Below are 12,130 nucleotides of genomic sequence, written 5' to 3'. Positions count from 1 at the left end.
TCAGCTTTCTGATTCGAAACGTTCTCTGATTCGTTTTATTCTCCAAAATTAGAATTATTTTGATCGGCGATGAAATATTTTGTGTTAAATTCCTTGTTTTCCCCTATTTTGTTCTAAGTTGCTCACAATCTTTTAAAAGTTCTGTAAATTAAAAGTTCCATTACAAGTACACGAGAAAACAGTACACAGTGGAGATTGATTAATGGACGACTGGACGAATCACGTTTTCATCGACGATTTTTCAACCACGATCGACCGATCCATTATTAGGCGACACAGTATCCCGAGATGTGCACGAAGTTTTAATAAAGCTAGGCCCAGTTGTGTAGACTGCATGGTGGCCTCGAATCCACTGACTAAAGTTCGCGATTCCACGAGGACAATGTGAGCTGAAGAGGCCACAGGTCGGGATGCCTCAGCCCCTCTTCTTCTTGAGCACGTAGCCAAATTATTTTGTTTGCTCTGTGGTACTGCGTCGACGCCAGGGGATCTCTTCTTTTCTTTAAGGGCACGTTCGCACTACGTGACATATGATTTATTCGTTTATTAGAGTTTGTTTTGATAAGCAGAAAAAAATCTGTTACGAAATTTTTGGTAAATATCTTTTCGAGATAAAATTGATCGGTGACAGATTACATTTTTATAAGGAAATCTTGTACCGTAAAGGATATTATTTATAGGTTTCTTCGTAAGCTTCTATAAAAGTATTTCTTGGTAAATATCCTTTAAAGGTAAAATTGATAGTTTATAAGGATCTTTATAAGGATGTTTCACGTGACAAACGATTGTTGAGCTCTCTATGGTAGGTCTAAGTTTACTATAACCAGATGATGTTAAAATTGATAAGATTAAAATTAAGATTAAGATTACCATTCTTCGATAACGAGATAAAATTGATCGATGTCTATGTTTATTCTCATAAGGATGTTTCATGTAAAAGAGAATTTTTTTTGATTTAGATTTCTTGGCAGATTTAAAGTTGGTGTAACTAGCTGTTTTTAATTGATACACGATATTAGAGTTATTATTCCTGGATAACGAGACAAAATTAATTCCTGATAGTTCATATCTTCGTAAGGATGTTTTATGATAAAGAAGAGTACTTTTCTCGATAGATCTATTGATAGGGTTGAAGTTGAACTAAGTAGAAATTTTAGAAAAGTATATATATATATATATATACATAATATATATGTAGGTTGAATTAGGTAAAATTAGCGAGGTAATGATTGAAACATTAGCAATTAAATCTATAAATAAAGTAGTCCATAACTACTGTAATACTAACTATGATAGTTTCCGAAAAAATAATATCGTTTAGGAAAATTAATAATTAGAATGTTAAAAAGATAAATGTACGCCCATTAACGAAATTAATTGCGGCAACATCTTGAAGTGCAACATAAACCATTAGCGAAGATTAATCGCAAAAACTAAGGTAGTTTCTCTAACAAAATTAATGGATACAATGTTTTGGAAGCTATCGCTGATTATTTAGTTAGTATAGTTGGAAACACTAGAGGTAGAATTCGATGTGAAATATTTTCAGCGTTTTACCGAGCAAGAGGATTCTAAGAGGACTCTAAGAGTAATAGCAAAAAAGATCGCGTATTTTAAAAAGTTTATTAATCATTTAGAAAATAGAAAACAAATATTTTAATTTTATTTTCGTTAGCTTCTAAAGTGAATCACGAACGATTAAATGACATTGTAGAGACAATAGACATGATTAATTAAGATGCATACAGTTAGACAATGAAATTGTCTTACGTATGATATTTAATAATTCATAGCTTGATCGTATTTTGCTGGATTGAGAAGATACTAATGATATTTTTGATGAATCGATAGATACAACACGAATAGAATAATAATAGGTACAGTGGCATGAGATAGTGTATGATAGGTTTGCAGCACGAAACCGAGTGTCACGTTATGAAACATTGAACAGAATCTCCTTGAAAACATCATTCGATTTGAAAGGCTAATATTGCACACTGTCTGAATAGTAAACAGCAATTGCACTCGTGACCCGTTTGGTTTTGCAGAAGTTCAAAACGCAGTGTAGAGATAAAAAAAGCTGGATTGGTTTGATACGAACCTTTAAAATGCAAAACCCTTTAACCTGCTGTTTGGGTGTTTAGTAATGCAGCTTTATATTGATACTATTTGTTTAAGAAGGTTATAGAAAGGCTAAGAAAGTGTTGGTACGAAGTAGAAAATATAAAATAGCACCAAATAGAATTAATACGTATACATATAATCTCTGCATGTAAAAAAAAAATTTAATAGAAAATAAGAAGATATAGTTGTAATATATACGAAATATAAAATTAAGTATCGATATCTAAAATATAAAATGAACCGTCTATTTCGAGAGATTCGAAGCATCTACCGGAAGAAAATATAGAAAATCGTTTCATGAAATAACAACGTAATGTCTCTCCCAAAGACAGAAAAATAATAGTAATATATAAATTGAATTAGAAAGATTTCAATCTGGATGGAATCTTCGAATCTAAATGGAAAAGGAAGTAAAACAAAGATTCGTTAAATTTCGTAAGATTGTCAAATTTTAAGTATACATCCAAAGAGAGTACAACAATTTATTTTAGATATAAAATAATAACACGATATATCTTCGCACAAACGTAAAGTATTTAATAGGATACAGGTTGTCGAAATGTGAAAGGTCATAAACTGATAGATCCATTTCAAAATGCATCTAGAAAATCCTTTTCCCATAAAAATGGATAAATTGTGGGATACAGACAAGTCGAAATTACGAAATTAAGGATCCATTTCAAAATCTATCCAATAAAGTTCTCAGTATTATTTTATAAATTAATAACACGATATCTTCCCTTGGAACAATACAAAGATTGGTAGGATATAAGTTGAACTGTTTGAAATTTTAACTTTAAATTGCACAGAAATTTACATGTTTAAACAAAGAGGACTATAGGAGAAGAAATTACATGCTTGTTTACAATCAAAGAGACTTAGCGAGTATCTAGAATTTCAGTGTGACAAATAATAAGATCATTCGATGATTGTTATTATGAATTTACCTAACGGTAGTACAAAGCGATTATTTGTCTAGGGGCGCTTTAGTTTCCTTGGCGGAAATTATCTTTGCTTGTGACCTCACTATAATGCGTTTATATCTAATTGTTTTGCTCGTTACACCTTCGTTGTGGAACTGTATCTTGCACATGGCGTTTAAATTAATACACCTTTCCAGATGACTATACGCGACTCGAGTAAATATTCCTTTTGAAAGTTTTAGAATCGTTAATATTCAAATAAAATTCTTCGCTGCTTGTTACTCTTTCTCTTATTGTTAATTTAAACATTAAAAAATTTCGCCCTCTTCGTCCGAAAATTTGGAAAATCTGGACCCATGGAAAAGATTATGTTTTACGCTAATTTAAGTGTTTGGTGTTTGGATATTGAAAAGGATTATTAAAGTGGTTAAGGTTAAAAAATGGGATAAAAGATAATGAAAAAAGTGATGAACCTGCACAAAGTACAATATAAATTAAATATATTTAGAGTTTAGCACCGCGGTATTAAAATTTTAATGAAAATACGAAAAGTAACAAAAAAAAAGTACATTGAAGATATTAAGAAGTATGATAAACAAAGACGTACCTTCTTGCGTTTAATCGAATAGTCGCAGAAATGGAATATAAATTAATTTGTGGTAAAAAAGTATACATTGAATTTATTAATTAAGGGCTTTTACTTGTGAATAATCGTTGTGCAATTAATTGATAATTATTATAATCTAAATGAACTTATTTACGTAAAATTAGTATAATACTTAAAAGAAGAAAGTTAAAGTAAGAATAAATTATAGAACTAAATTGCTTCGTTTAAATGAAGAAAAATTAAGAATTACAACTTTTAAAAACAAGTTATATGTGTCTTAAAATATTTGAAAAATATCCTATCGTACTTCTTATGAATAATAGTAGCCATCAGAAATCGAGAATACAACGATGGTTAGCACTCCAAGATTAATACAAGCAAACAACTATGAAGATTAACAATGGAGATACGAGAATATTAATGAAAAATTTAAATGTTCGATATATTTTAAAAATCCAATAAAAGTAATAAACGAAATAAAAATAATTTCTCATCATTAACCTCTGTATTTGCTGTGTTTCCACGTTTAAAACTAAATTTATTAATCTCAATTTTATTTTCTCCTAAATACAAAAACCTAACTGCGTGTTTATTTATAAACATTATCTTTTATTTTTACTTAAAAAATAATTTTAATAAGATAAAAGTGTAATTTAAAAACCAGCGAAAACAAATTCGAGAGGCGAAATTGAGGAAATGTTCGAAAGATAAAGATTAATCTGCAGAAAGGAATTACTATTACAAAATGTTCTATAAGTTAACGACGACGACGACAACGACGATAACGACGACGACGTTGTTTAGAATTTACAAAGAAGAGCAGGCCAGTCCATTTTTGATCTTCGTAATTAAGAAAAAAAGGACAAACTGGAAATGTAATTAGTCATATCCGCATTAAAGTGAATCATAACAACATTGAGGAATATATCGTAATAATGCTAATGATGGACATGTAATTAGTTAAATACATAATGCTTACCAATGGCAATGAATGTTTGCTCTTCCAATACTAACCGTAAGTTCAATTAAATGTATTACCTTTCTTTTTATTTTTTTTTTATACGTGGGACAATCCTGGCGGACACCTCGCCGCTTTTCTGGGAAGCGGCAGGCTAGTGTCGGACTTACCGATGTCCTACGCCGGATGTCCTACCTAACGCCCAACAGGAGTGTTCCGGGACCAAATTCAAATTGCTGCCGGAACACTCCTGCGTCTTCTCCCATTCTGAGGGAGCCATTCCTCAGGTCAAATTTGAGCATTGAACATCTCTCAATGTTATCCCCTGGGTCGTCGTGTAAGTCCGATGTACAGGATCCAGGAACAGACGATTCCCTCATATAGTCAGCGCGCTTCGACCCTGGTCCCACTGATAGTCAGTAGCAAGCTATATAGGCGTTGGCTGCTGCCGTCACTTTGGGGACCAAGTGCATGAAGTGCGGCCTGAACGTCCATTGACTGTCGATGGTGAGGCCGAGATATTTCATCCGAAGCCCCACCTCGACATTCTGCCCATTTATATCCAAACACAGGCCGGGCGGAGGAGCCTCCCTACGCCGCCAGTCGTAAAGCCAAATAGCCTGCGACTTGGCTGGGGACATCCTGAGGCCCAGCCTGAATTAAATGTATTACCTGTCTATCGTTTACTTATCTATCTTTCTATTATCTCTTGTTAAAACTTACCATGTGTTAACCAAATTCATTATATGTAACCGATACTTGATAGAGGTATGCATTACTAATTCTAACTTCGCAGGATATCTTAACAATAATTAAATTCTAAGAGATAATTCTAAGAGTAACTACTCCTATGTTGGATGCAGTTAATGCGGTCATTGCAGTAAGAATAACATAACATAAGAGTAAATTAACGGTAAAAAATATGAGTAACTCTGGCTGAAGAGATTAAGTGATAAAACGATAAAATAGAACCGATAGATTGATGTTATAAATTTCTTCAAATAAATTAAATAAAAAAAAAAAAGAAAAAAATAGAGAGAAGAAAAGAAACATAAGATAATATACGAAAGTCTATAAGTGTCAGTCTGTATACTCTTATCTATGTTGAAACAAAGTAGAAAATAATTTAATTTAATTTAACTCAACCATAAAGTAATTGAAGGTATGTATACGCTAAAACGTTCTGTATCACATAGCACATAGTTCAACTGTAATCGTTAATTAAAAGATGAAATGCACGAATGGCGTAATAATGGGAATCATTATTTTGCTCCATTCCCTTAGAATCTTTTAATGTTCCAGGAACAATTCAAATTTTTCCAGCGACATGAAGTTGCGAACGAAGAACAAAAGCTATTAGTCAGATGTTCGATATATTTCGGAAACTGCAGTTTCTTTTCTTAATGAACCTTCAACGAGAAATATTTATAATCCAACTCTTTTTTTTTTAATTATTCAGTGATATGTCCGGGCATTTTGTCGGCCAGTAAGTTACGTACAATGATAAATTAAGAAGTGATTGACGATCGTGTATCTTGACATTATGCAAAATAGCAGAGAGGTGAGAAGAATCAATCATGGGCATTTTGCTTGGTTATACAAGGTTCGTTAACTCACTTGAGTCAGTTGTAATTTGTTACCATCGTTGGTCTAAATCTTAAATTAAAATCATAATTACAACTTCAACGATATTATTTAATTATAATCAAATATACAAAAGATTAGAAAAATGGGAATACAAATATATGGAAAAAAGTAAAGCAAAATTTCAACTGGCCTAATGTAAGAAGATTATTTAACACTTTTATAGACTTTGGAATTTTAATAAACTTATTCTTCAGAAACGCTAATAATTTGATCATCCAAGGATAATAATTTAATTTAACGCCCCTGTAAAAGAAAGTTATATTTCACACGGTACAAACAGAATTTTTTAACAAGGTCCTATGTCAAGAAAAGTGCGTTAAGCCATTACCCGCCGTACAAGCATATTTACCAGAGGGTTGTCTACGATTCTGCGTGGATCGCGTGGCTCTGAAAGATTGGTCCCCGATACTGAAAAGCATCGCCGAGAGTCGAAATCTGTCGAAAATCAATATCTATAGTCGAAGTCGTTGCAAACGAGTACGTGAGAAAGTGAATACGGAGGAGAAGCTTGAGAAATTATGGTATCTACCGTATAATTTTGAACGTCATGTCAGACAAATTTAACCGAACTTTGTAAGAAATGTGGCAGTAAGAAACTGGCAGTCACGAATCATACTTAAACAAAGTAAAAGTGGTATTACGTAAAGACAGATTGCCACTACGAAAAGATATGAAATTATCGTGTGGAAAATTATGAATAGTCCTAGAGGCTTATTTCGAAATTTCGAAATTTAATTAAGGTACTTTATCTAAATATTTTGCAATCAAATACTCTATGACAATTAAATTTATAGAAATGTTCGATTTCGTTGTATCCCCAAGCTTAAATATCCCAAGGTACTTCATCTATATATCTTGCAATCAAACATTTTATGAGAATTAAATTTAGAGAAATGTTTGATTTTGTCGCATCCCCAAGCTTAAACTTCCTAAGCTTTGCTCTAACACTACAGTGTCATCTTTCTATGTAGCACAAATGCTCTGAAATTTTCTTGTTCCTCCTGTCCCAAAATTCAATTACTAAAACAATAAATTTTCAAGTGTTGAATTCTTCAATTTCTATATTATCAAAACGTCGAGCATAAGTGTTCTGAAACTTTTCAATTCCAATTCATCTTACCTCGGAAATGATTAATAAGATAACTAAAACATTCCAATTCAGAAATTCTTCAATTTTTATACTACCATAATAAAAGTTTTCAAATTATTCAATTGCAAATCTTTTCATCTGCAGACTAGTTATTCTTCATCTTATCTCAGAAATGATTAATAAAATAACTGAAACATTCCAATTCAGAAATTCTTCAATTTCCACATTGTTAGATCCTTAAGCACACCAAAAAATCAAATTATATTGCTATAGAAATAGAAACAGGATCTACGTTGAATTTTTTCTATGGCTAAGATTGAAATTTCTACGCTCGAAGGGTGAATATTTAATGCGCAATTAGCACGAAATTATTTTCGAGAGATTTCCTTGCGGATACTACTCTCAGAAAGTTTAAGCTTGCAGGTCTGCATCTCCTGGACTGAATGGAAAGAGAGAAAAGAGAGATTTAAATGGAAAGGGAACGATCTAAAGGAATGTGGAACCAGAGGAGGGACAAAATGAAGGCCGGAGAAAGACTGGAGGAGAGGGATAAACGAAGGAAAAGGCCAGAATCTCTCAATATGAATAACATAGAGAAAGTTAGAATATAAGCAAAAAAGAAAGACGTTGATACCCTAGACTGGCATTTGATGACACGTCCAGGCGATGCAAGGGAAAGAATCAAGCAAGGCCAGTCATCTACACTAACTTCCTGTTGCGCTGTCTCGTCGACTCCATCGCTGTTTGCGCGAGGGATTCTTCCGCCATCACCTCCATCACTCTCGATGGGATTCCGTTATCTCTGAAGTACCTCAACATCCTCTGTTGCGGTTTGAAGAACAACGAGAAGCTAATTAATCTATCTCTGACGAGGTGTCATATAGGAGACGTCGGTTAGTATCATTTTCCAACTTCTTAACATGTAATATTCATTGCTATATTATTATCTTAGTATAATTTTGTTTTCCTTTATTCAGTAGTATTCTAATGTTTTACTTTGAAAACACAAATTATATGCCTTTTCTTTGGAGTCACTCTTGTGCTATTCGTCAACCTCTTATGAAATAGTTTTAGTTATTGTCCACTTCTTTTGTTGATTCAGGTTGTGATTTGTTGTTGGGCTGTTTGAGGAACAATCCAAAATTGTGTGCATTAAATTTATCGTCCTGCCGGCTGTCGAACAGAAGTGCCATGTGTCTGTCGCTGTTCTTGAAGAGAAGGAAGGCTGATCTGTTGCAGAATGTTTGGGAACAGTCCTCTGTACAATCTCCGGAAGAAAATTCTGACAAGAAGGTGGTGATCAACTTTATTGTATATTATGAGAGACTATAGATATGTGTTTATATAACAAATTCAAATTATAATAACGTAACTAGTAGACTTCAGATGTTTATGCATTTGTGAGAAATTTCAAGATGTAACGATGTACAGAATGCACACGATACACTGTAAGATATATAAAATATCTAAAATACACTATTGTGTATTATATAACAATAAGTATATAAAAGTAAAACAAATTTGTATACAGGCTCCATCCGCGGTCTAATGTGACTAGATTCTAGCAATTATGTTCACAAAAACTGTAAATATGCATAACTATCTGTAGACTACATTCAGGACGTGAATTACATTGTTTAAGATAACAGAATTGTATTGTAATTTATTGAACTCTTTTTTTCAGCCCCAGGGATTGCACACGTTGATTCTGAACCAAAATCCAAAAATCGGGGACACTGGCGCGAGGCAGTTAGTTTATGCGTTAAAAAGCGACGTCTGGCTGAGATCGTTGAGTCTGAGGCATTGTGGGATCAGTAAACACGGAGCAGAGACGATGATTTGTCTCTTACAAACCAACAGTAGAATTACGAAGCTAGATCTCACTGAAAATCGCATACCTATTAACACCTTGCAAATGATATTGAGGATATTGAAGAGAAGGCGAGAGATGACTGAAAGTATAACGTCGAAGAAAAGATTTCGTATAGATATGAGACGAGACCTGATAAAGAATAAAATTCACGAGCTTATAAAACAACGTAGAAGAAGTTTACGAAATAGAACAGTGAGTTGTCGGTTTTCGCTTCTCTGTAATTTAAACAAAGCCCAAAAATATTTATATATATAGTAACTTAAAAATGTTAATTTGCCCAGGAGAGGCTTAACAAATATTCAACGCAGAAACATCATTGGAAGAAGACCCATAAGTTCGGGATAAAATTGAAACAGTCGAAGGAAACAGAAGTTCCGAAAGAGGATCGAAGTCGAAGCAAGAAACTTGGAGATTTGGAATCGCAGTTATGGAGTCTAGTCGAGTTGAATTTCAAATTGAGGGAGGAACTATCGAGCAATAAAGCGTTGCTGGACACAGAAGCGCAACAAAGATCAAAAATGGAGGATGAGTTGCAAAAAGTGTCGCTTCGGTTAAACGACCTTAAAAGCAAAGTCGTTATGCTAGATTGTGTTTCATCGAATGCTTGTAACGAAAGTCGTTTATTGAAGTGGCTGAAGTACATTTTTGACAAATTGGAATCATTTTCGACAGCCAGGCAAAAGGATATAAACGAGGAAATTCTTTTGAATCCTGCGGAGCCATTATGGTCATCGCCATTGACACAACAAATGGAGAATAGTTTCGTGAATTGCTTGCAACAGACTAACGTAGCTTTGTTCCCCGTTGAAAATATCACGATGCGAATTTCAGACGATAATTTTTGAAGATATATATAAGTAACATACAAATTACTTTTATGAGGTCTATTTTAATAAAAGAAGCGTTTTATATCATTTTGAATTGTATTTTTACGTTGGTATTATAAGAATATATGTTTGGTAAAGAGAACGTGGCAATTTTTCTTACCTTTTCTTGTCCTTCAGTTTCAGTCTTCTCAATAATTCGTCAAACCAATTAACAAACTTTAAATTTCGATTTAAGAATTTCCATTCTGTTCGAAAGTTTTCGTTGAGTACCATTCTTCTTAGATCCAGAATATAATTGCAAAGTAATAATGGTAAAATTATAAAAAGCAATTAGGAATACGATAAATTCTTCTAATAAGATTAATATTTCTAAAAAGGATAGAGTCATTTTTAGATATACCTGCAACTTCCAACACAATTGTGTTAAAGTTTCCTGATAGTTTTAAGAATTCCTAACTTTCCGATAAACGGTACATTACGTTTTGTTCAGTCTGCGGTACGATCACAATCGATTCAATGTATAGAATAAGATTACAATACTAATGATTGGAATTAAATATAAGTATAACCATGAAAATGCAAATCATCATCGTGAAGGAAACATAGAATTGTTTATCGTAAGAGGATATAAGAAATTCTGTGATGTTTATACAAATTAAGAATACGAAAGAACTTTTAGAAGTTCTACAAGCTTGTACTCTCGCAATTCTGAAAACGATGTCCTCTTTATCGATTAATGTTCAGGATACAGATGAAGGCCCTGAAGTGGACCTGTATGTAATATATACGATTTCAAACGTTTTAAGCTTAGAGCGCAAATGTTAAAATTTTGCAATATTTCTCGCATGCCTGTGATATAATGTTGCGTATTATATCTTTATCTAATAGTTTAATATTATTTTGTTGAGAATTAATGAACATATATGTATATTGTCTGCGAGAAATGAAAATTTGTATTTTTGAATAAATCTCGTATTACTAAAAATTAACGGATAAGAGGATTAATGGTGATTAAATTTAAGCTGCCAGAATACGGATAATAACGGATCTGTACACTAGATCCTATCTTCTGTTAATCTCACTATTGTAATCTCCCTGTTATAATCTCCACAATAGCTCTCAGATTCGCTGGATTTATGTTAAACGATTATGTTTATTAACAACGTAAGTAATCGATGAAAACACACGGATACAAATGCAAAATTTACGTACTAAAATTTTCTTAAATTAAATTCATTATCAGCCTCTAGCGTGGCGTATGTTATTAGCTTTTAATTTCATATAAATCAAAAAAGAAGAAAAGAAATAAAAACTCTCTCTTCCGATTCACCGTTTGTAGATAACAATGTAAAATTCAACAGGTTGCTTTTTTATCCACCACTGTCCGCTTTGCTCTTTTGAACTTTGCCTTAAAATCTCAAAACATTTTACATAAATCGCATTGACGCTCAACGAATAAACTACACTGATATCGGTTATCGTTGTTACAAAATGAAATTTGCAACTTTTCGAGAAAACTAGCAAAGTAAAGTAGATAAGGCAGGAACGGACAGACCGTCTGATGCGTATCATTGAAGTAGATACAGTCAATGCCTACACTCAACCAATGCCATGGTAACGAAGTAGGTAAGGTAGGTAAAAAAAGACATAGGGATTAATAAAATATGATAATAGCGGTGGATAAGGTAGAGATGCATGAAGAGTTGAATAAATAAACCGGGAAGATATACGAATGAAATAATCAGGAAATTCTATAATTATTTTATCAATCGATATTTCGCATTTTTGTGCTATCCCTGTAACGTGGTTAATTACGAATAACTAGATTAACGTGTCACATTCAAAACGCGCAATACGAGATCAGGTTTCGATGAGATAAAAGCATTATCTTTCAGTGAGATAAGAGATCCGCATCTATAATTTTGGATTATGCATATATTTAGTTCCACAAATAACACTAAAATGGTTAATAAAACCGCATGTCGGTCTCGTCAATATTAATCTATTGAAATGCATTGGGGATTAAGAATACAGAATTCACAACTCACCATCGCCGCGGCTACGTCAAAATCAATTTTACA

At 32.9% G+C, this 12,130-nt stretch overlaps 1 protein-coding gene across 3 annotated transcripts; it reads left to right on the top strand.

Annotated features, from left to right (window-relative positions):
* The first annotated feature begins 526 nt into the window (after positions 1 to 526).
* On the top strand, positions 527 to 10,191 carry LOC126918263 (protein Cep78 homolog). Of its 3 annotated transcripts, none has more exons than XM_050725974.1 (5): positions 527 to 4,669; positions 5,409 to 8,242; positions 8,452 to 8,642; positions 9,034 to 9,414; positions 9,504 to 10,191. In XM_050725974.1, the coding sequence occupies exons 3-5, from the start codon at positions 8,541 to 8,543 to the stop codon at positions 10,065 to 10,067; spliced, it is 1,047 nt and encodes a 348-aa protein (XP_050581931.1). In that variant the 5' UTR covers positions 527 to 4,669; positions 5,409 to 8,242; positions 8,452 to 8,540; the 3' UTR covers positions 10,068 to 10,191. The 3 variants fall into 3 exon arrangements, with proteins under 3 accessions (XP_050581931.1, XP_050581930.1, XP_050581929.1); XM_050725973.1 differs by having other exon boundaries at positions 527 to 5,774; positions 5,915 to 8,242; XM_050725972.1 differs by having other exon boundaries at positions 527 to 8,242.
* Positions 10,192 to 12,130: the final 1,939 nt, after the last annotated feature.

This window comes from Bombus affinis, chromosome 7 (assembly GCF_024516045.1).
Source record: "Bombus affinis isolate iyBomAffi1 chromosome 7, iyBomAffi1.2, whole genome shotgun sequence".
Lineage (NCBI taxonomy): Eukaryota > Metazoa > Arthropoda > Insecta > Hymenoptera > Apidae > Bombus > Bombus affinis.
This window is presented reverse-complemented; position numbering and strand designations above follow the sequence as displayed.